This window comes from Erithacus rubecula (assembly GCF_903797595.1).
Source record: "Erithacus rubecula genome assembly, chromosome: 1".
NCBI lineage: Eukaryota > Metazoa > Chordata > Aves > Passeriformes > Muscicapidae > Erithacus > Erithacus rubecula.
In genome coordinates, this window is record NC_136658.1 from 23756251 (window position 1) to 23781406 (window position 25156).

Here is a 25156-nt window from a genome sequence, read left to right on the forward strand (position 1 = left end):
TGCTTGGTAAAAATATCTTTTGTTTGAGGTGGATTTATCCTTTGCTCTAAGTCATAAAAGCCCCTTCCAACTCACTTGCTCTTTGCCTTCTTAGTTACCCAGAAGGACTGGCTCAGCAATTATTTTCTTCTCTATCAAAACTTGCTATCATTTCTTTACCTTCTTCAGATTCTACAGACTTCTATTATGCATACGTATCTGTGAAACCCTCCTGTTACATCCTTATCTTTCTCAACCTGGTACCAAGGGGGAAAACCAATGGATTACAAATGATTAACATGGGTACTAGGGCATGGCGGCATCACTGAAGCCTTTGGGGATAGCTCACCATGATAAGAAAAGATGTACCAACCTAAGGAGTATCCTTCCAGGAGGGTTGAGATAAGATACTCACAGCCCATTCAAGGGACATCCCTCCAGGGCAAGGCTGCGGGTGAAGCCGTGGAAGGCCCACTAGTCTCTACAACGTGCAATGTGAAAAAAGAACACACTTCAGCTGTTGGTGAAAGCACTGGCATTACTTCACATTTCAAGGTTCTCCCTTAAAACCAGGTAGAAGATGCTTTGTGTTCCAGCTCTGCAGTTCAACTCAGAGGGCAAGGTAGCAGGGATGAGGCTCTGAGGAAAAACCAAACACCAGGCATGCCAAGGCAGGTACACTGACAGGCAGGAGAAGGCTGGGTGGCTCCAGAAGCTCCTCAGTGTCATCACTGACCAAGTGTCATCATGTGGGCTCTGGAGCTGCAGAGTGTGCCCAGGTTATCAGTCCCAAGGATAAACAAAGTTCTAACACATTTCCATCCCTTCTGGAGCACAGCAAGTACTGGAAAGTGGGGCAATTCCTACAGACCATAATTTCGTGGTGCAGCTGACGATTTCTGAGGATGCTGCACTGCAAGGAGCTGGTTTCAATGTGTCCCTGCAGAGCTAGGCTGGACTAGAATAAATAATGTGTGCAAAATAGGTATGTTAAAGTAAAAATACAGAATTTACTCTTTCACTAAACAGAACAAAAAAAAAAAGAAAAAGAAAAATGAGATAAAATATCCTTTAGGAAATTGCACATTTCCTTTAGATTTACGGTGAAGTTAGAGGAATTAGGCAATTCATTTTCTTCTCTTAAAGCTGGAGAATTGCAAAGGGACAGCTGAGAACACAGCTAATGTTAAGCAAACTGCAGAAAATTAATTTTGTAACTGATTCTCACTTCTCATTTAGTTGTAGAATCCACTACATAGATCAAGTCTACTCTGTTATGCTGAAAGCTTCACTGCTTCCAGTGAAAGCTGATAGGAAGTGGCACTCTGGCCAATAGGAACCCCTATGAAAGCCCATTTCAGAGCAGAACTTATAAGAGGCAGCAAGTTTTGAATAAGTTCTTGTCTATTTGGGACAATTTACTCAAGCATGCATCATAGAGTAGGTATGGAGCCCAACCTAAAGACAAAAGCACTGTTCAAACAACATGAAATACATTTAGTATTAGGTCTAGGAATCTGCTCATCTAGCGATCATAACCACACATAGATGCAGCTCCTGGGAGAACACCAGGCAATGCTATAGTGTATTGCACTGAAAAATCAAACATACGGTCTACGCAAATTCACTTTACATCTGAATTTCTGACAAAGCCTGGCAGCAGCTGGGCCCTTTATGCCTGAGCATCTCTATTCACAGCCAGTAAGGGGAGCTGGTAGAGAAGAGTTCATGAGAAATTATACTTGACTCTGAGAGTGGTCTCTCCAGCACGGCTAGATGTCTAATCTGCCAAGGTCATTGTGACTGATTTACTTGGGAACAGGCATTCCAATTTAGTTTGATGCAGAGAATGGTATTCTATATGAGAAACTATATGCAAAATATTTCTCATTTCAAAAAAGCAACTACACTAATCAGCAAGCAAATATTAGCAATGTTTAATACCTTTAGTCTCTTCTCCCCACCTTCTGTTTTTGCTAAGCTTTTAAGAAATTATTGGTACTTTTCCTCTTACCTTTATTTGCACACCACCAATATGTATTAGCCATCCAACCCACTATTAATTATCAAGTTATAATTGCTGTTACACATTTTACAATTTACAAACTAAGTATTACTTATCAAAGAGAAGGTCTGGGATTTAATGGGCAGTGATTCTTGTAAATATTACTTTGCAAAATGGTACTCTACAATATGTTACCAGTAAGATCTTTAGAGGGAGCAGGGGCTGGAACACTAAGCTCTCAGCCATAAAGTCTTCGATGACAAATCTCCACCAAGAAAAATCTCCAATTAACTTTCTCATTCTCACATTTTTTCTGCCATTATTAATAAGTGTCATATAAACACTCAAAAGTGGAATTTTAAGGATCAAAGAAATACAGTGGGGTGTGAGATCATAACACCAGCTGTGTGCAAGAGCCGACAAGGTGGGATTAGGAACAAACAGAATGACACTGACCCTGATCTGGCTGAGCTAAGTGATACAGAAACTTTGAGATGAACAGCCACTCTTATGTGTCAGATCAGACTCCATCTATGGAAATCACTTTTCCCCTCCTGTTCTAGAAACTGTTTAATGGTACTCATTTATTTCCAATTTTTAACAAGGACACCTGGAATTACACCAGCATGTCTGGAAGCAATTGTAGATAGCAGGAGAGCTAGAGCAGGGACAGGAGATCAGGTGGGGTCTCCCAAGTACCTGCCCTACAGTACTAGAAAGAATGGGAAATTCCTACATGGTACCTCTAAACTGTTTTCTGGCCTGGGAACTTTTCCAAGTGTTTTTTGATGTTTAAATAACTTTATTCTTAAGTCAACAAAGTGTTACCATACATCCAATGAAGCAAAGGAAATAAGGTTAATACTGAGTGCTCTGGAAAACACCAGCTCATTCAGAGTACTCAGCGCTCAAACCTTCAAATTTTTTAAATCAGCAGGACTCTATAATAATAAATGCTAGAGAGATCTGCAAAGAAGAGAAAGCTTTTGCAAGTCTCATTCACATCATCCTTGCTTGGTTCAGCACTTCAATGTGCTCTGTGGCTCTTCTATTGATTCCTTACTGAATTTTCAGTATGCACAACCACTCCCATGGGACTTTATCTATGAGTAGAGTACTCCATTAAGATTTTTAAGGGCTACCTATATGCACCAATTTTCACTTTTATGCTTTGGGCATTATTCTTTGCCTGATCTTTTGTCCAGTCCAGAATCAAGAATTATGTTCTTTCTAGAAAGAATCTCAAAGGATGCCTGGAAAGGGATTTGAAAAGCATGGCTGGTGTGCTAATACTTGCGCTGACATAAACAGGTATGCCTTAAAATACAAGCTGTGATATAGATCATAATTTGTCTGCATAATTATAGAAATCGAATTAGAGTGTAGTTCTGATCACCAACATCAAAGATGAGAGCGCTTCATAAGGCTCCTCCTCCAGTACTTCCTCACCTAATAAATGAATGAACTTTTGCAGAAACATAATTTACACTTCCTGGAAGTAGCATCCTGAATCCTTTTACCCATTGTCTTGAAGGCAATTCAGGAAAAAACTGGGAACAGTTTCTGCCTGAATGATCCCCAGCTGCAGGAGGTGTGTGAAGGAACACACACTGATTTTTACCTAGACATTTATACTGTGATAAGAATGAGGAGGCCCAGCAGTAGTTATTCTCAGTAATGGTTTGGGTGATGAAGTAGATGATGTGTTTCAGCCAGTGGAATGACACTGATGGAGTTCCAGCCCACAACACTAGGGAAGAGGACTAAGGCTGAAATTGAGTTTAAGGACAATTGCAAGGTGGTAGGATGAGGTAGAAATGAGCAGATCTCCTGTTGTGTGATGGAGAATAACCAGCTCAGCAAAAGCTCTGCACAGTGTTTGATCAATGTGTGCTGTTAGCAGAGCCAGTGACAGAGCAAAACAGCAAACACCTCGGCAAGCGTGTAAGTAGGAATAAAGCTTTGAGTAGATCTTGTTCTGTTCATTCTGGACAAGACCAAATGACAGCCTGGCATTGAGCTTTGGACACTGTTCCCAAGAAGATACAGACCACACAGCAAGAAATCAGAAGATATCAGCAGGAATCATCAGAAAAGAAAATATATAGAAATAAACTGCATAGGAACAGGGACATCAGGGTTGAAAGAGGACAGCTGAGGAAGATGTTCAACAGTCTTTCTTTGCATGAAAGCCTGCAGAAAAGGAAAAAATAGTCTGTTCCCTGTAGCTGTGACTAATATCACTGAAAGGAGAGGGACTTAACTACAGCAAAGAAGACTGAGCCATTAGGAAAACATGGCATAGAGTAGTGAAACAAAGTATTGCTGAGAGACACTGCAACATCTCAGTCACCTAAAGTCACAAGGACAGGTCATATAATCTTTTTGAAGTGTGATTTCCTAAAACCAATGAAGCACCAACTGAGTTAGCCTACCCCATGTAAATAGGTAAAAATCAGATTTTTTTTTTTTCTTTTTACTGAATTACAGTGTAAAATTACTTAATTCAAAAGGAACAAAAATCAAGAAAGTGGAAGCTTTGCAGAACTTCACAGTTCAGGTCTGGACCTAGCTCAAGACTCAGCTGTGTGGTGCCGTGGCTTTTTCCACATGGGCAGAAGAACACAGAAAATTTTTATAGCTTTGAAGAAAGTACTGGCGAGGAATGACACAGTTGCTTATAGTAACTGTCAGTGGGTGACATTGGCGCACCGAAGCCTCCAGGCTCCACCATTTCAGAGCATGAGCACAAGGAATGAGCTCCTTATGACTGTGGCAGGTAAGAGGACAGAATGTTCTCCTAACATACTAATCCATCAGCCCCATGAGCATTTCCCACATGCCTCTGGCTTTCCAAGCATTGCTTCCTAATAGTTCTTTACTCTCCTCTCTTGCTGCACTCTGATCTTTGGTATATTCCTCTACTTTCAGCTTTACTTTCTAGGATGCAGACACAGGGTTCCCTGACCTACAATGGTTGTTCTATTGGTCCATGAACATTTGAAAGGCACTGTGAAGAATCACTCTCCTATATGACTCTTCAGCTCTAGCAGCCCCAGCAAAGCAGCTGAACAGTTGCTGTTCTGATTCCTGTCTTTATAGCCAGGGCGCTGGGTTTTTTCTGTGGTTTCAAATCAACTTCGCTAGCCATCCCAATTTCATGGAACTCAGGGATGGGAAAATAACTAAATTTCTTCTGCACAATATCTCTGTGTTCATACAGGGCCAGGAATGGGCAGACTAGAGTAGGCAGGAAGGAACATCCTGGCTGAGTTCTGCATAGCATACCTTTGGATCACAGAGGGTAGATTATGGCTTGTGTGCACACTGAGGGATGTCTTCCTTTACATATATGTGGGTGCATCACCAAAAGATTAAAAAAAAAAAAAAAAATCCTTACTCACACAACAGAGGAAAATCCAGACTTTTTTTTATGTTCACTTTGAAGATCTGGATGGTTTGCTTCAGAGCTGTATGTAGGACAGTTCTATTCAGGCAAACAGTTGCAAGGCAACTGTATTGTCCTGCTGTGTACATGCCAGAAGGAAGTGATATTTGTCAATATGTTTGTTATGCATTTAGGTGAGGACAGTACACTGCCATCATGCATACACTGTGTTAAGACACCAAAATCAGAGAGACAGGTATGATCTCTTCACCCTCATGACCAGTGACAGGACTTGAGGAAATGGCATGAAGCAGAGTCAGGGGAAGTTTAGGTTGGATATTGTGAAAAGGAATGATTTTCATCCAGAGGGTGGTTGGGCACTGGAACAGACTCCTCAGGAAAGTGGTCACAACACCAAGCCTGATAAAGAAGCATCTGAAAAACACTCTCAGAGATATGGTGTGATTTTTGGGATGTCATCTGCAGGGCCAGAGTTTTGAGTTGATCCTGATGTGTCCCAACTCACCAAATTCTATGGGATCATGGCAAATTTTCCTACTGAGTCAGTAGCACTGACTGCTCCATAGAACAGGCTTACCTTCCTGATTGACATAATTCTTAACTATCTGCTTGTCTTTCAGGGCACCGTAATCCTCATTTAATGCTGTGTCTGAAAAGAGATCAGAGAATAACTGCCATCCCTCAAGAGCACACTCCACTGCTTCTGCCTCTCCCCAGCATAGGTCACTGCTCTATGAAGCCTAGGGCTCAGAGCACTTCTTCTCTGCAAGTTCTCAGCAAAAGTCCAAATAAAAATTGCTTTGTACACACATTTTAGAGAACATCATAGCCTTGCCTACTATTTCCCATCCATATAGCAGTGACTGCCTGTTCCCCAGGTGCTGCTGGGTAATAATGCACAGAGGTGCACTAACTTGCTTTCCTGACACTTCCACTCTATTCTGCAGCAAAATAAAGGATTTTCTTTTCTGCATCTTATGTCCAAACTGATAACCTTTATCTATAGACCTGATTCTTCTCTCGCCTGAACTGTGTGTTTCTATCCTTTCTACTTTAGGACGGGCATAAAATAAGCCTCCTTTTCCTATATCCATGTCTATTTATATGGAATAGGTACACAAGTGATAACAATCCCACAGTACATCACACCTTCACCATCAGCTACACAATCCCTATTTCTTCAGATGAAAGAAAGCTGTTCTATACCCACTACAATATGTGCAGCAAGAATAAAGACCAACCCCAGAGGCTTCTGAATTTTTCAGTTTTCTTTCCTAATTGTCAGCATTGGCAATTTTTTCCATTTATAGAAAGATTACTTCTATGAGTGAATAAATCACTAGTGCAACAACACTGGGGGAAATAACTGACAATAATAATGTTCAATTTCACTAGCCCTTTGGAGTTAAAAGGACTTCTAGAAAAAATACAGGCCCCAGAACTTCATTGAAATTTGCACTGACTGGACTAAGGGAACAAAACTGGAACTTTGCTTAATTGCCTGATGAATGCAGTCGAAAGACTCTCCTAAAGCATAAAGGAAATGGAAAATACAGTAGACTTTGTTCCTTAGAGAAGCACATTTCTGGACAAAGTGTCTCCCAAACATGAATTTTGCAAGCTGATAAGCATTTAATCTCTAAATAAAATCTTTAAATCTCTGAGGCTCTTTCCTTTCCTCCCTGCTTAGTTATTTCTCCCACTGATGAAAAAATGGTTTGCAAACCCAGCAAAAGCAGCATCATTCTCATCATATCAAGAGGGAAGGTGAAGCCCCAAGAAGGTGCTTGCTCTGTGCTGTTTACCAAACACAGACTCCAGGCCAACAGGGGAATGGTAAACACTATACTCATGAACATATAATATGGCTTAGTCTACAAAAGGCCATGTGCAAAATTACTTTCTCCCTTCATGTTCCTCTGTTTTAGGGCTCCATTTCACTTGTTACCTTCTTTGGGCTCTTCATTCTCATCCTGAACAGCATGTGAAACTGCAGCTGAAAGAAAACAAAATCCTATTCCAGAAACATTTATGGAGATAGCTCAATAGCGTGCAAAATATGGAACTCAGCCTTAAAGCAATAACTTCATTAAAACTCTTTTAATATATATTCCTGGGAACCACTATATTATGCCACTTTAAGAACTCACAATTTATTTCAATTTTCTTCCAGCAACCACCTAAGGTCTTAGACTAAAAACAACATTTTTTTATATTATGCCTACAACTTTACAAATGTCTTGCTGATGGAGATTTATTGGTGAAGTTGCACAGATCTGCCATAAAAAGACAGAGATAGCTGAGAGGAGAATCTGCATCTCTTTTTTTTTTTTTTTTTACTTCATCTTTGTATTGAACTAACACCTGAAGTTTAAACCTTCCTCTTTGCAGACCTTAAAGCATCTTTAATAGAAACATTCTAAAGCAAAATGAGAGGTTTTGGGAGATTTATTTGGGTTTTATTCCTAGCCACCCTTCTACTTTTTTCACTTTCAGATTCATCCATAGTCTTGACTTCAGTGGTCTCTGAACCATAGGCTAGAACCACAGCTTTAACAAATCTAAGATACCAGACTGAGCTCTCCACATGAGGGCACTATGAGCTCAACACCAGAACACTCCAAGAAGGCCCTGTTGGTCATTCCCCACTGAAATACTGTTTGGTCTGGTAACAGAACATTTTTCAAGAACCTTCCCCTGCTCTCCCCACTCTGCTTGACTGCCTTGGAGTTTAATTTCGGTTCCTAAAAACAGACCACAGTCCTGGCAACAAAGCTCATATATGTTAAAGCTAGAACATGGCAGACAAATTAACCCTTATGAAAGGGGCACAGACTAAAGGAGCTGTTGTCTTCCTTAGCTACTCACTATATAGATGGATTTACACACCTCAGCACACAAGAAGCCAGAAAACAGTGCAATCTTGCTGTAAATTAAGGAAGTGGAAAAACCCCAAAACACTCTAACAAAACACAAAGGAAAAAAAAAAAAAAGACAAAAAATCCCACAATGAACCAAACACACACACACACCAAAAAAAAAAAAAAAAAAAAAAAAAACAACCCAAAAACACCCAACCAAAAAAAAAAAACCTCAGTGCAGATTAGACCGGACAGCAGAAGTCCAGGCAGAGATCTGGATAGGAAGAGAGGAATAACAGATTGCCCTACAGTATGCACTTTTCCAGCCCTCATCCTGAGGCCAGCCCCAATTCTCCTCTATTAGAAAGGTAATTCACCTCTAAAGACAGTTGTTGACCAGGAAAATCACAGGCCGTTCACTGCCAGTAACTTTGCCAGCCCCACTAATACATTCTTTAAGTGCAGATCCCTATAATCATCCAATATTGGATCTCATCTGAGATTGTGAGTCTGTATGTGCACACTTTAAAAACTAATTCAAAAGCTCAGTCCCTGCAAAAAAAGGAAAGAGCAAATCAGACTTCCCTGCTCCAACCAAGAGCAGGTGTTTAGAAACATTAATACCCTAACATAGGTTTCTTAGCTCCCTTGAGTTAGGCTGCTGTTGGCTGTTCCCAGAAAAAAGTTGCCCATGTTCTCCTACAAAGAAATTTATTTTAGGATGTATTAATTACCCTAGAAAAAATAAGTACACTTAAAGAAATATACTACTTTATATCTCCAATGAAAGACTACACTGACACAGAAAAAAGAAAAAGACAGACAAGTCCAGAGCAAGCAAAAGTCTTATTTTCTACACATTTGTGACACCATCTTACCTGAGTCATTCACTGGATTGTTAACATGAGCAGTCTTTCCTGTTCTAAGTTTACTTGTACCTGAACATAAATAAAATATTTTGAGAAATTACTCAGAAATAAAGTTTTGTTCCTTTGGAAACTTGACAGCTTCCATTCCATTCCCTTCTTCAACCCCCAAACCGAAAAAAAAAAAATAAACTTCACTGACAACATGCAACTGAATATTGACTTGGAGGAAGCACAACGAATGAAATACCATTTTGAGGGAAAGATACTCAGTGAGAGATCAACAGAATAGGTCTGTGACAACAAGTCAGAGCACATCTAACCAAATCTAAGGTGAAGCTTAACAGTTTCTGATTATAGGTCCTGTATGTAAAACGGCAAACTTCTGATGCTTGCAGGAGTTATATACAACTCTTATTCTACCAAGGTATAACAGGTTTGTTTTCGTGCATGTTCAAACCCTCATTGTTTCAAGGGAAGTAACTGAGTTGCTTTGATTCTAGCTGATGGGCAGATTTGAGTGACATTGTGTGTTAACACCAAGAGCATTATTGTTTAACACCACCAACATGAACAAGGACACAGAAGGCAATTTCAGAAAGTTTGCAGATGAAACTAAACTGGGGAGAGTAGGGGATATGCTGGAAAGCAGGGTTGCCACTCAAACTGACTGCAACAACCCAGAGAAACATGCTGGCAGAAATGATGTGATATTCAAAGGTAAACAAAGTCCTGAATCTCTTGAAGTCACCCCAAGGATCACTACAGGCTGGGCTCTGCCTGGCTAGTAAACCTCTCTGCAGGAAAGGACCTGAAAGCACAATCAAGCTCAACATTACTCAGAAAAATGTGCTCTTGCAGTAGAAGTCTTCCAAATATTGGGCCATGCTAGTAGAAGTGCAGTCAGCCCAGCATACAAATAATTCCTCCTGTCTATTAAATATTTAGGACCCCACATGTGAAGTACTCTCTCTAGTTTTAGTCTCCCAGTTTATGTATGTCCTGATTTGAAGGACAGGTGTCTGCCGATAAAGGCAGAAGTTTTGCTTTGAAATTGAGACATTAATTCCACTCCCTCCAAGTATTATAATTCTTTGAATCAAGGACTCTGAGGCAGAGATAATGGGGTAGGAATAACAGCTCTTTTACTAATATATCTAACCATACAAGCAGAAACAACAGCAGTTGTTAAAATTACAAACAAAACAGAACAGATAACTCGGTTCCAGTCCTTTCTTTAGCTGCAGGCACACTCTCCCTGCAGTCGGTCCCGGTGCTCCAGACGAGCGAAGCCTGGCAGCTGCAGAGAAGCGGGTGGGAGCGGAGGCGGGAGGGGGTAGCAGCGGTCACGCCAGTCTCAGGTGGGAGTGGGCTGGAGAGGGCAGCTCCTCGTTCACTGTTTGTGTCGGGGTGATCAGCTGTGGCCTCAGAGGTAGGAGGCTGGAAGGGGGGAGATGCAGGGCAGGTGATCACAGACCATCTGGCTCTCCTGTGACCGGCCTCGTGACTGGAGCCAAAGGGGGGGGCGGGGTCCTCCTCCAAGCTCGCCGGAAACACAAGTAATCCCTCCAGAAACAGGAGTAGCCCCTCTGGAAACCCAGTTCCCACCTACCCCTTCGTCTAGAATCGTCAAAGTTCCTGGGTGTAACCCAGCAAGCTCCATTGGCATGATAATGGGAAAAATTCTTTAAATTGACACAGTAATAGAAAAACACTCAACCCCCAACAATGTAAAAACACCATCTGTCTGAAGTTAGTCCAGCAAATGTTCATCACGATGTGTAGGGTAGGAGCTGTGCAAGGAGGTGTGGAGAAAACTGAGTTTGTTCAGCCTCAAGAGGATAACGGCTAACTGCAGTCTACAACTACAGAAAACAAAGAAAACTCCTTTCAGAAGTACAGAGCAAAAAAACAAGAGCAAACGACTACCAGTTGCCAAAGGGCAATTTGTAACAGAAATAAGGAGAATATCCTTCCCTACAAGGGTGATTCAGTACTTTAATATATGCTGAAACGGGCTGGGAAATTCCCACCCTTAGAACTATTCAAAGTTTGAGTGGACAAGGCCTTAAGCAACCTGATCTAGCTTTGAAGCTGGTCATGTTTTGGGCAGCAAGTTGGATTAAACTTCCAGAGATGTCTTCCCACCTAGTTTATTTTATGATTCCATGCCAACAGAAATTAAATGGACAATGAACAGGAAAGTAAAGGGTCCACATGCAATATATATCTATTTACACCCTGATAAGAACATCATCAGTTAGTCCTTCCCAGATGGGAAATACATCCAGCACTCTTCACCCTGCCTCCACCTCCAAGCATCGGCCCCATCTGGAAATCAACATGAATCTTCCATGCAGACTATGCATAAGATGAAGAAATGTATTCTTGTTTGGGACCCTCTCCAACACAAACAGAAAAGATGGTGTGCCCCTCTTTCTCAAATCAGAAGACAATTTAATGCAGGAATCCAGAAATGAGGCAGAAAAAGATACATAGTGATAGCCTGTAATCACTATTTCTGATTAAACTATCAGATTTACAAAAATCAGTGTAAGGACGGATCAAAAAACAAATACAGAACTCCCAGATGATGGCAATGCCATGAGGCACAGAAGGTCCCATTTATCAGTTGGCCGCACTGAATTGTCAGATTAGACTCAACATATGATATTCAGATCTAGTATAAGCCTGCCCCAACAGTAAATGTAATCTTGAGGGCAGCTTTTTTGTGCTCTAAAGAAAAGGCTGTGAAAACACAGTCAGGAATGGGAGAAGCTACAAATACTTGGTAAGTAGAAACACACTGTAAATCAAACACTCAGACTGAAGAAGTACGCAAATGAAAACTGCAGTGTTTCCTAGGACGCAAAGCCCAATGTCAGAACGCAAGAAAGTTCAGTACATTATTTCCTTCAAATCTATCTATTTTCCCCTAATTTGGTCTTGCTTCTTCTACTATTTTTACAAACCACTTGAAGATCAGAAATCTTCATACAGAAAATTCATAAAACTTCATTCATGAGGTTCTACAGAACCTTAGACAAGTATAATCTGGAAGCACAAATTCGGAAGTGTTATACATACCTTTCCTGCACAGGAATACTAAGATTCCTACTAGGATAATTGCAGTAAGGACAAAAGCTCCAATAAGAGAATCTCTGCTTCTGTTTCCTTTCAAAAAAATTTAAAACAAAAAGACTGGTTAGTAAAAAAGCAACTGTATGATACACTAGTTCTGTAGAAACACAGCCCGAAATATATTTTATAGCTACTTTTTCAAAAGTAACCTCAATAAATTAATGCACCAGAGTCAGCTAACAGCAGAACCCTAAGCCATCTTCAGGACAGTTACATGTTAAGTACCTCATTTCAGTGAAGGCACATCAGCACTTGAAAGGCAATGGCTATTCCAGTTTTTGGCTGATGAAAAGCTGAGACAGAATTCAAATAAACAAAATTTCTGCAAATATTTTGTATCTGGTTTGCACTGCAAGGTTTTGATGGTTTCTGTGAGAAGACGCCAGAAGCTGTCTTCACATTAGATAGAGCTAATACCAGATGGCTCCAAGCTGGATCTGTTGCTGGCTAAGGCAGAGCCCATCAACAGCTGTGGTAGTATCTCTGGGACAACACTTCTAAGAAAGGGAAAAAACCACTTGACAACAAGAGTGAGAGGGGAATGACAATATGTGAGAGAATCTGCCCAACAGACACCAAGGTCATTGCAGAAGGAGGTACAGGTGCTGGAGCAGAGATTCCTCTGCAGCCCATGGAAGACCCCACATCAGAACAGGTGGATTCCTGAAGGAGTTGTGACCTCATGGGCAGCCCACACTGGAGCAGGTTTCCTGGCAGGACTTGAGACCCTGTAGGGAACCCACACTGGGGCAGTTCATCAAGAACTGCGGCCTATGGAAATGACTCATGTCAGAGAAGCTCCTGGAGGTTCCCCTCTGTGGGAGGGACCCCACATCAGTTCAGGAAGGAGTGTGAGGTGTCCTGCCCCTGAGGAGGAAGGACAATGAACTGACTGCAAGCCTCATTCCCTGTCCCCCTGCACTGCTCAGGGAAACCAGGAAATAATATCAGAAACCAAGCTGAGTCTGGGAAGAAAAGAGGAACTTCATGGAGGTGTTTTAGATTTCTCATAATCTCTTCTAACTTTAATTGGCAATAAATTAAACTAATTTTCCCAAAGTCAAGTCTGTTTTGCCTGTGACAGTAATGGCTGAATGACCTCTCTCTGTCCTTATCTCAACCCATGAGGCTTTTGTTATATTTTCTTTTCCCTGCTCTACAGAGGAGGCAGAGTGACAGATCAGCCTGAAGAACACCTCACAGCCAGCCAAGGTAAATGCGTCACGTCTCATTCCTAACAAGTTTCCCCAGTAAAGGAAGAACCCTATATGAGTAAACCATGACAATTACTTTCCACAGAAACGAGAGATTTTATTAGCCTTTATGCACCCTACAAACCAGATGGTTCCAAACATACTCTCATTGTGTTTAAAAATCCCTAAAAATGCAAACCTCAAGTTGAAGGCTGTCCCAAATCAATAAGCAGCATGAGGAAATCTCTTCTATTTTATTGTTCTCTATGAAGGAGGAAGGAACTATGCTCACTGACTCAATCACATGCTAGCTGAGAAATTATTTCATCTTATGGCTGCTAGATGAAATGGCTGAATAGTTTCACTCCAATCCACGGAGAGCAGTACAAAGAGGACAAGCTGTTAGCATTAATTACATAAGGACAGAAGGTTCAGAAGAGATCTTCTAAGACCTTCTAATCTTTATTATTACTCAATCAAATTGCACCTAAAAGTTTTATTCTGTGGAGATCACTGCAAAAAGTATTTTTCCAGGGAGATCAAACTGTCATCCTCATACTTTTGACAAACTTTATACACATTTTTAGCAGGCAAATCACTTCTGATGCTTTTTACTCTTTAAATTCAACTTCCTGGGAAGTCAGGAGTAATCTAACAAAGGCCATGCTGCTTCCCAAACAAGTCTCTCAGACCTGTGTTTGCAATATGACACATTTATTACCTTTTTCTTCTGGAAGGCATTGAATCAAAGAGATTTCAGAACTCCTTCTCGTTTGTGAAAATTTAATGATACATGTAGCTTTGGTGGTAGTACCAACATGCTTCAAAGGGATGGAAAGCTCCTGGTTCTGGTGACTGTGTGGCTTGTTACTGAGCTTCCAAGTGTAACTCAGAGACCCCTGGAAACGTGCTGTACAGTTTAATACAAGTTCATCATCACTGATGCTGCAACTTATATTAGGTTCTGGAAGGGAATCTAGAAGGAGAAAACATTCTTTATTATTTTAAGCTATACAGAATTTCAGCACAGGAGCAAAAAAAGCAGGAGAGTACAGAGACAAGTGAGGGAGTGTGTGTACACAGGCACAAGAGAGAAACGCGTTTCTGAAAATGACCTGTAAACCACCTTTTTGTAGGTCTCCTATGCCTAGTCCAAGAGGCTCACCATTTATAGGACAAATAGACACTGGTCACACATATTTCCCAAAGACTACTAGTAAAGGCTGAGTAGATCTGCACAGGATGCCACAGATATTCCTGCATGCCTGCAGGAATATCTTTAATAGATACATAGTACCTGGGATTACCCGATCAGCGTGCTCAAAAAGTTTGGCTGTCTACCTGAAAGTGCAGTGTGCCATCTATACACAATTTAGAAGTCATCCCAAGGTGAGTAATGATGGGCACACAAATGAGATGCTGCCTTTAAATTGTTTAGGCACTTTGAACAAATTTTCAGAGACAAGTTTCTATTTGCTTCCCTGAGAAATGCCCTGTCTAGACATATTAAAGTGAATAGTAGTTCACTTTCTTTATGCAGTTTTTCCAGTACTTACCTAATACATCAAGTTTGAAGTCTAAGTAGTGATCCTTCACAGAATCCCAGTACTGTAACATGTATGTGCCAGCATCATCCTTCTTCAAGTTAAATATAGTCAAGGATCCATTCTCCATAAGTACACTCCTGTTACGGAGAGGATCAAAATACGTCGGTTTGTTTTGTTCTTCCCATTCAGCCACTATATCCTTGTTTTTCTTCCAAACAGGTTCCACTACTCTTTGGTCTATTTGTACTGGAAAAGTAAAATTTTCTCCCATGATACCAACTACATACATACAGTCAATGTGTGCTATATGGGGAGGGAAAAAAAGAAAAAGTTACTTCAACAACAGTTTTATAAAACACCACTTGACTAATGCTATATGCAATATCAGATGCATTCAGATTTAGGTTAGAAGCACATCACAAAGTTGCCAACTAAGGTACACATCAGTTTAGAATTACCAAAACCCAGGCTGTCAGCAAAATTGTGTGACAGGCATAGCAAAGGAATCCAGTTTCTATATTCCAGTCCCAGGCAGAATAACTGCCCTGATGATCTTCCCTATCCTAAGCCCCTCTATCCTCTGTTCACTTGAATTAGGCCTCCTGACTATGATCTGGTGGAAAATACTAAATGAATAATTGTCACCACAAGAATCCATAAAACTGCATCTTGTTGCAGAACACCCAGAATGAAGTTCCTGCTAATGAAATAAACTGCAATTTTTCCAGTATGTATACTCACAGTTAGTAAAACGCACACTTTGACAAAACTGATTTCAAAGGACCTGCTCTGAAGTCATGGGGGTATAAGAGATTTCCCTTGAAATGTCACTTAGGTTTATTTCACAGGCAGTATATGTACAACAGCATCCCATCCTCTGAGATCTGACAGAGCTGTCAGCAAGAACAAAGCTGTTTAGAAACCTTCACCCCTCTCAGTTTTGAGTCAATTGCATGCTGCTAAAAATGCCCAATCATTCAATATAAATTTAAAAAAAAAAACACAACAGGAGAGATATTTCTTAATAATAATCTTCATTGAAATATAATTCTTCATTAAATATAATCTTCATTGAAAACAGCTACATTTGTGAGAAAAAACAAACAATACAAACTACTAATCTAACAGGAAAAATCCTACTGCAGGGAAGGAATCACAACCTGTGTCTCTGCTTCAGTCTTTACCAATCAGCTTCCACCCCCAAATATCTCCAAATCTCTAAAACAATTACAAGATCACTGTCCTGGCAGACAGGAACATAGACATAAAACACTTTGGTATTGAGCTCAAGTTACATTTGCATTTAGGAATCAATTTTGGTCCACTGGTAGCTGGTAACTTTTTACTTCTACGTTGAAGGTAGCGCATGTGTAACATAAAAGTGAGGTCCCATATTAAGGCAGGATTCCCAATGTGCACCATGTAAAACCTCCCTTTAAACAGTAACTATGCATGGTAAAACAAATTTCAGACAACTACTCCTCAGACCAACTGGCTCCAGGTCACAGCTAGTATTCTGGGTTTTATCTTTTTTATTGACTCCTAAATGGCATCAGTTTAAAGATCCGCCAATTCCTATATTCTGACAGACAGAATGTCAAATAGGCCTTCCTTTCCCACTTGCAAAGGACAGTGCTTATCAGCTCTTCTGCCACACCATAGAAACGCAGACTTCCTCTGACAGCACAGTGAACACAAGCAATAGAAACATGCTTCCATGTGCTTGGCTAGAGAACTGCACATACATCTTCTCCATGCCTTACTTTTTAAGGAATATCCAATTTGTTTGCAATTTATCCATGAAAACACTCTTCTCACACCACTGGAGTTGCAACTTCTCATTGTCTGCACTTACATTGTTGCCCATTCCAGGCACAGGAATTGTAGAAGTAATCAGGGTAAGCTATCAACTCCCACATCTTGTCAACACAACCTACCTGCTTTCTTTGTATTCTATCCCATTCAGGCAGATTTAAACATCCTGGTTGAGCATCTCTTTCCACCTATCTCAATGATTTCCAGAAGAAAAAAGAATGCCAAAACTCCAGACTGTGTGTCTGGAGACCACGAGATTGTAAGATGCTGGGTAGGGTGGGATTCTATTTTGATCTAATGAAGCTTGGCGTCTTGTTAGAGATGTTTGTTTGATAAAGACAATTCCCAGGAGCATATATTCCTCAAGAAGTCATCCCTCACTGCCTAAGGACCTACGGTACTCCTAGTATGGGGAAAAATACTGTTCTTCCCACTGTGAAATTCTACCTCTCAGTAGCTTTGGCTCACAGAAACAACGAGGCTGTGGTGGCTTGACATCAGCAGAAGCTAAACCATACTGGCTCTTGACAAGAGCCTTCAGCAAGGACAGCAGTTCTTTGCTGGGTACTAAGAACATGAGCAAGGACAGCCACCACTGCTCAGCCAACCACTTATAACTTCCTACATTTGGGTGTTGATCCAGGTAAACATTTCATGTCTTCACTCTCTTTCAGTTAGTCATAAGTGCCAGGCTGGAGTTATTAGAACAAAATTGACGCTTCTTCAAGCCCAGGAGTGAGACTGAAGGAAAGCAGAGCTGAAAAAAAAAACATTTTTCTCTCCACCGTTTCTACATGGCATAGGGGGGCATTGCTGTCTTCAGCTCACTCTTCTTGCTGGCTGGTGGAAAAAAGGCTTGGCAGCAAGGAGCTGATGAGCTCCTATCCAAGGGCATTCAGGGCTCCCAGCAGTATGACAAGGAAAAGGTTATTCAAGTATAACAGTCATCTATTCCCACCTTAAAACATCCAGTCTCTGGTTTTATTTCCCTGCTTCACTGGTCTAGTCAAAATGCGAAGAAGACTCCCATTCAGTGTCGTCAGCTTCCTTTTTCAAAGAAATCATACAGAAATGTTGCATAAGGTCATAACCACACATCTTTGAACTCCTGGAAAAAGTATGTGTTATCATCTTTTCTAAATTCCTAAGAAACCCTTCCCCATCTTTTCAACTTCAGTTTATATGGAAACATATTTCCTATTCCACAGTGGTGAGCAAAGGAGAAGTGACAACCACTCTCTCAACTCTTTGGAAGGCTAGAACTGCCTTTTCTTTCATTTCTGTTTTCTCCCTCTCTTACTATTACCTATTATTCCAAGATAAAGTTCACACAACAAAATAACACCATGCAAAGGCCTCCAGTAGCTTCTACAGAAGCCATCAGACTACCTGCTGCTGTATCTCCTCAAACCCACTCCAAATTCCTTCTTATACCAAGTCTTGGTGTTCTTTCCTTCCAGTTAAATCACATGCTCAGATAAAGAGGACCTAACATTGTGAGGGTAAAGCCTATTTTGCAAAACCACCTCACCTTGTCTACATCATTGTCTGCTCCCATTTCTCCAGCAGCCAGACCCACACAACTCAGTGCTGTACTCAAGTTTTAATGCTCCCACTGATTATGACTCTTACAGCATTTTAGCAGACTAAAGGTATCCATATTTAGTTCAGACTAAGTAGAATTTAATACTCAATTTACTAGCAATAAATGCTTCATTACCATAGTTGTCTACGTGATTTGACTTTCTTCACAATTTTTCATTAAGCTGACATAAAGCCTAGTTATTTTGGAGAACACCTGTCTTGGTAACATCTTCACATTAAAAAGGGCTAAGCTTACTGTTATTAACATTTTTGGTCTCAGATACCTGTTTGAAATGCATATGGGTATATATTAGGTTTATACAGGCAGCAGCTAGGTTGTCCTATTACCATTAAGACACTAACATTCCACCTGCTGAAACTGAGTAGAAAAGTCCTTACTAATTAGTTTATGGCAAGGAACTATTTACTTCAGGAGTAGGGCTTTCTAAAGAGTTGATTTTTCTTTTAATTGTTGTAGCTTCCCAACCACCACTCTCTTCAGCTTTTTTAAAATTTTGAATTTCCCCAGCAACTGTAACCAGCAGACAATTATTTTCCTTCCTAACTCTCAAAACCACCAGGTGCAGAAAACCCTGAAATAAATGTTCAGTCCCAGAGGACTGGGAGACTATTCAACAACCACAGTCTTCTTAGTTTCCCCACAGACCACAAACACTACCCCATTCCCAAACTCCAGCAAGAAAGCATTTAAATTCATGGTGTAAAAGCACATGCAAAAGCTACAGCTGAAAGAGAGAACACAGATGACAATAAGCTGTAGCAGTAGCCCAGGCTGTTTCAAGGCAAAATCAGATTTGTGCATGAATGAATGCAAATCCTACATAGACTATCCAAAGCAGAGGTGTTCTCCTGCATACTGCAGCACATTTATAGATGTGCGTGTTGCTCCCCTGGACAATATGGGATTACATCTACAGAGCTCTACACATCAGCAAAGGCAGGACCCAAGGGTAGCACATACCAACAGGTCTGGGTCCCTCCCCACCAGAAAATCCATACCTTCAGTCATATCCCTCAGCAAGTGCCCAACAATAGGCAGCATTCCCATGGAGAGGCTACCCAGTCATTTTTTAATTATACTGGTGACCAAAAGCATGGGGATGACTTGTTCCTCTTTCTCCCTTTTTTCTCTGTCTGTTCCTGCAGTGAAATAGGCAAGCAGACAGTAAAATCTGCTGACAAATTGTACTTGACACACACCCCCACTCCAACTAGAGAAACAACAATAAAACCCACAGAAAGACTAAATTCTAGATGTGATTCACTGTGGGAATACCATTGCTCATGCATGCAATGGAGCAGAAGTGAGCAAAATGCAGAAAAAAACGAGAGTAAGAGCATAGAGGAGGGGCAGGCACTGGTCTCTTTTCTGTATTGGCCAGTGACAGGACCCAAGAGAATGACCTGAAGTTGTGTCAGGGGAGGTTTAGGCTAGATATTAGAAAACAGTTCTTCACTCAGAGAGTGGTTTGAGCACTGGAACAGGCCAGGGAGGGAGAGGACTGGGAATCACCACTTTTAGCAGCGGTAAACTACAACAGAGAACCATTGTGTCCTGCACATATTGAATTTTTACAGTCTCTGGGCTTTGCTTTGGGACTGAACCGACTTAAATGCAAGTCAGTCTTTCATACTATGAAAAAAAGCAGCAGTTTGAAAGTCCAGAGACATTGGAAGTGGTTGCCCTGAGAATGTATGCCCCATCAATGGTAGTGTTCAAAGCCAGTCAGGATGGGGCTCTGAGCTATCTGGTCTAGTGGAAGGTGTCCCTGCCCATGACAGAGGGTTGGAACTGGATGATCATTAAGGTCTCCTCCAACCCAAACCATTCTATGGCTCCAAATCCTCTAGTCACTTATTCCCAGCATCCAGACAGCAGCACCTCCTTATGCCGTACGAACAGTCGAACAGTCGTCATGTGGGCTCTGTGATCAACAGCACTGAAAAGATAATCTTAACTCTTTCCTTCAATTAGGTTCATTTTCAGCCAGATCATCTTTGCAGTTCTACTTATAAAGGACGTCACAAACTGATGCCATAGACATGAACTGTTCCCGACCTGTGCCAACACCAGCTTAAACAGACTCCAAATTACAACCTCTGTCTCTTACAAATCCTGTATCACCCAGCCAGCCCACAGACACATTACCCTGAGCATGGCCAACAGGCTCTCCTGAGGCTCTAAAAATATAGGAGGACTATCATAGTTACATCAAGAAGGACAGCGCTGGTATCACCACCAGCCCTTTAACTAGCATTCCCATCAGTCCTTTACTTGCAAATGTTACATGCCTTCTTTTACAGGCCTTTTTCTCACACAACTCTGACTTCTTTATTCATGGACTTCTCTCTGATAACTCCGACTCCTCCTCTTACTGGCAGCTTTACACCGTACTGATTCTTCTTATAGGCAGTTCCATACAGCTCTGACCCCTTTCATTCTGCATAACTGGCGGGGGTGGGGGGGGGGGGAAAAAAAAAAAAAAAAAAAAAAAAAGCTGTCCCTGTCCCAGCTGCCTAAACTTGACTGTCCCTCATACAACATCTTCTTACCATATCTGTCTCTTACACAACTGCAGATCCCTTACCCCCTCATAACACAGCCAGAAGACTCCTTTTCTTACTCCAGCAGATTTTCAGTCTTAAACTGCAAGTGCCTGTAACCCAGTTCTTTATGTCCTCCAAACCGATTGGCCAGACACAGATGTTTCCACTTCTTGGTAATCAGTACAGCTGCAAGTCATTGGGAAATATTCCCTCCTGCACTATCCTTTCAGCCAAGCTGTCCACAGAGACCAGTAAGGAAAAAAAACAAAAATAAACAAACCTACATCCACTCACCCACTTTTCTTTTCATTATTTTTTTTATGAACACCTTTAACAGACTCAGGATCAAAAGAGTCTGTGTATGCAATCCAGAGATGATCTTGGCTTTCTAAAGTCTAAGATAATTAATTACATTAAGGCACAAAACTTACAGAAATACTTTTCACTGTGTTAATCTTTTAGTGTTCAATAGCAGTGGCAAAATTATTGTTTTATTTTGGTTTTAATGTGACATAACTACCTCAGTTCTTAACAAGAATTTTTATGCAGTGGGCAGAGGTTTGGGTTTTTTGTTTTTTTTTTCTCTGTAAGGAATTTATAACTTCCTCTTAATTCAGGAAGATTCAAGAGTAAGGGGACAGGAGAACACAAGCAGGTCTCAGCTTCACAGTGCTGACAACTGATTTTTTCCAACTTATAGTCTTTTAAATTATGTTTGACATTTCTATTAGCAACACACAAAATAACCACATTCCACAAACAATCTGAATTTGTTGGGAGTCCAGATTTTCCCACATTCATCACAATGTCTTATAGTGTAGTTCCTATGACACCTCTCATGGAGTGAAGAGACACAGAAAAAACATTGAGCAATCCCATTGTTTTTCTGATCAATACAAATGTATAAAGGAGCACATATTTGTGTGCAGAGAAAAGACAGGAAATTTTTAAATAATAATAATAAATAATAATAATAGCCAGCCCAAAATTGTTGAACTGCCAAATGACACAGACACAAAAAGCCACACTGAGGGAAGTTTGGTTTCTATGCTGGTCACTCTCAGAAGAAGTCTGAATGAAAAATCATTTTTATCAGACTCTCAGTCTATGCTCAGCACTGGAGATGGCAACTTCTGCTTTTAGGTGAATTGGGTTTTCTCAGTTTAACTCAATTTTTATGAAGAAGCTGAATTGAGAAATGAAGCAATCGTAAATGAAAATGGCATTAAGGAATCTGTCTAAATATGCAAGAACTAGAAGGCAGTAATACTGCATAAAAAGAGTTGGTGCTCAGAACACTGAAAGAGTTGTGTGGCTTCCAGATGAGCCTTACTACAGAAAAGAATGCTTCTAGGTTCTCTAGTTCACATACCCAGCTTACGTCCCATATCCCCTCTGCTTTTGCGGCAGGATCCTGACACAGCTAAAGCAAGTAGAAGTTTGGCTGCCATCTGCCCTGCAACAGAACATCCACATAGGTGTGGCTTGCACTGTGATCCTCCTGTTGGTGTTTTATTATTTATTTACCTTCTCCACAGGGAGGATGCAAAGATCTTTCTGTGGGTTCTATCACTAAATTAAGCCACAGATACCACATTGACTTTCTTTCCACCCAAATATGACATCCAGGATCCCAAATCTGAACAGAGTTTTGTCTTGAACTTCCAACAACTGAAGAAGCATGCTCTTGGTAGGTCTAAAATCAAAGTCCTTCCATAGCCTTGTGGCAAGGTTTTGTGCTGTAATTGACAAGTCTGAGGTTTCATCAAATAAAAACCTCACTTGGCCTGGCATTGTCAAAAGCAGGAATGTGTGCCTATTAGGAACTCTGAAGACATCAAAGCTACACTGCAACTTCTGGCTTCCACAGGGGAATGAAGGACACCTCTTCTCTACTCCAGACATTCAGCAGTATGACTGAGATTAGTACAATGCTTTGAATTTGGATGGAGAAAGGATTCTGGAGGGGAAGGCTGACAAAAGATAAGAACCTACCAACAGCATCCTGGTGTTTAGAATAGGTGTTTGCAAGCCTAGAAACTTGCATGCCGAGTTGAACTGTTACTGATTTAGTTCATGCACTTGGGCAGATCAGTCTGACTTTCAGGGACCTGATTTTCACATAGAGAGATGATGGATTATTTTTCCTTATTAAAATTAACATGAAATGTTCTCATATAGTCAACACACACATAACAACAATAATGCAACTATACAAACAAAACCATGGTGTGAAATCATTTCTATTTAGTTTAGTGAAAAACAGTAAAGTGTTTGCATTCCTGATCTCCTGCCCTAATCAACCACTTTAGAATCCAAGTTTTACAGAGAAGACAACAGAACTAGCTACGTTTTTCATTAAAGTAAGACATTATGACACTTGCAGCCACAATTACCCTCTCCAGTTGTCCAAGAACCATCACCTCTTCCTTTCAATTCTGTGCTCTTCGGAACCTGTAATCTTTTATTTCCAGGTTAAGCACATGGGCTGAGAGGTGCAGAGTAGTAGCAGCATGCCAATTTACATAATGCAAGGTAACAAAGTGCCTTGACTCACAGAAAAAGTCACAAGAAGATACTGTGGCAATCATGCCGTAGTTACACTCATTCAGACCTCTTTGCAAAAGCACTTCAGGTAACATAAGAAATGGCAGCAAAGGCTTAACATGGGCTGATTTATGCAGGTGTGCTATGTCCTGGATTCTCCACTGATCCTCCCTGCACACCTGGACTCTCAGTGCTCTCATAGAGAACAGGATCTCTCCATGTCAATTAAATAAAGCAAGTTGAAGACCTTTGGAACAGTATGAGAAGGAAATGACAGGGAGTTCTTCTGAACTCTTAGCAGCAGAGAAGTTCCTTTGGATACAGCCCCTATTTTAGGCACATTCAGGAAACTCTCAATGCAAAAACAAACCCCAAAACCCAAACTCAGAAGAAATCCCTTAGACTAGAGGAATTAAAGATCTTCCTAGATTAAATCATGCTTTTTGACCCATCTAGCAGTAGCAGATTGCTCTGATGACAAGAAAGTTTGTACATTCATCTTCAATTTCAAAAATGAACAAATTTTGTTTATACTTCTCATGCAAGGGCTATGCATGTAAGGACTATGTTCCTAAGGCAAAGCAGTGACATTTGAATTAAGAAGGCCATTGATTAGAATTTCAACAGCAGTTAATATTAATAATTTACTTCTGAAAAGTCAACCAACCAAACTAACAAAACAAACAAAAACCAAACACAAAACAAAAACTAAACCAAAAACTAAAAACTAAACAAAAAATCCAAGCAAACAAATAAACCCAGTTGCTAAAAAAAACTCCCAAACCAGCACAAAAAGATGCTTTGTCCATGAGCAAGAACGACCACAAGAATGCAAAATAAACAGCATTTTCACGTTTAGGGATGACAATAATACTTCTACAATAAAAGCTGATTTCCTGACTTCTTTAACACCTCAGGATCCGAAGCCAAACGTCCACACCGGAGGAGGTTGCCCTTGCGCTGTGGTGCTGCTTCCTTAGCAGCGAGCGGTAATCTCGGGGCAGGAATCAATACCCCGTGCGCGGGTGCCACAAAAATCGCACACATCCCCACCCCAAGCTTCCCGTAACACCACTTTGAAACAAATGGGTCACAGGAACCTTCCAAGAATTGGGTAGGTAGTTCTTGAACGTATGATGGCTGATACGTAAGTCTAGTTTAAAGTCTAAACCGGGAGGGAGGCAGCCGCCCGGTTGTGCCCGCCGCCCCTGGGCAGGGCGGGACGGCGAGCAAGCAGTCGGGGGCGGCGGCCCCACGCATGGAGCCGCTGTCGCAGGGTTCGTAAGGGGCTGGTGACGACTGGGGCAATTCCCCGGACACCTCGGAACCCCCTGGGTCTCCCTGATCCCTGCCCCGCCCGCCTCCACCTCTCCCCTCCGGGGCAGAACAAGCCCGTCCGAACAGCCGGGGAACGGAAGCCGAGGGTGCCGCGCTCTCGCTGTTCCGGGCGGCATGAAGAGAGGGAGAAAGAAAAGCGAAGGAATCGGGAAGTGTCCCCACCGCCCTGTCACAGCTTACCTTGGAGGGGCGTAAGGCACAGGAGTGAAGCCAGCAGCCACATCGCTGCCTGCACGATCACTGCCCAGGCAGAAACCAAAACCCGGCAGTAGGCGCGCCCCGCCTCGTCCCGCCCCAGCCTGG

At 41.3% G+C, this 25156-nt stretch overlaps 1 protein-coding gene across 4 annotated transcripts; it reads right to left on the reverse strand.

The window, feature by feature from the left end:
* On the reverse strand, nucleotides 1-25146 carry CD58 (CD58 molecule). 4 transcript variants are annotated; one of them, XR_013774290.1, is made up of 10 exons: nucleotides 25034-25146; nucleotides 15011-15304; nucleotides 14176-14430; nucleotides 12208-12294; nucleotides 9133-9192; nucleotides 8899-8953; nucleotides 8632-8806; nucleotides 7342-7389; nucleotides 5971-6042; nucleotides 1-932 (listed from the first exon to the last, which is right to left on the reverse strand). XR_013774290.1 is itself a non-coding variant. In XM_079306017.1 (6 exons), exons 1-6 carry the CDS (start codon nucleotides 25074-25076, stop codon nucleotides 8880-8882), a joined length of 813 nt encoding a protein of 270 aa, XP_079162143.1. In that variant the 5' UTR covers nucleotides 25077-25146; the 3' UTR covers nucleotides 8824-8879. The 4 variants fall into 4 exon arrangements, 2 of the variants coding, with proteins under 2 accessions (XP_079162143.1, XP_079162142.1); XR_013774289.1 differs by lacking the exon at nucleotides 8632-8806; XM_079306017.1 differs by lacking the exons at nucleotides 1-932; nucleotides 5971-6042; nucleotides 7342-7389; nucleotides 8632-8806 and having other exon boundaries at nucleotides 8824-8953.
* Between the last annotated feature and the right edge of the window lie 10 nt (nucleotides 25147-25156).

What these genes read in the sequence shown, in the direction of transcription:
- CD58 (XM_079306016.1), bottom strand. Translation starts at nt 25,076, where the DNA reads ATGTGGCTGCTGGCTTCACTCCTGTGCCTTACGCCCCTCCAAG. An exon ending in GTGCCTTACGCCCCTCCAAG is followed by an intron (nt 15,305 to 25,033) that starts GTAAGCTGTGAC and finishes CTCCCCATATAG; the next exon opens with CACACATTGACTGTATGTAT. An exon ending in AGTATTCCTGTGCAGGAAAG is followed by an intron (nt 9,932 to 12,207) that starts GTATGTATAACA and finishes TTGTGCTTTCAG; the next exon opens with GTCCTTTCCTGCAGAGAGGT.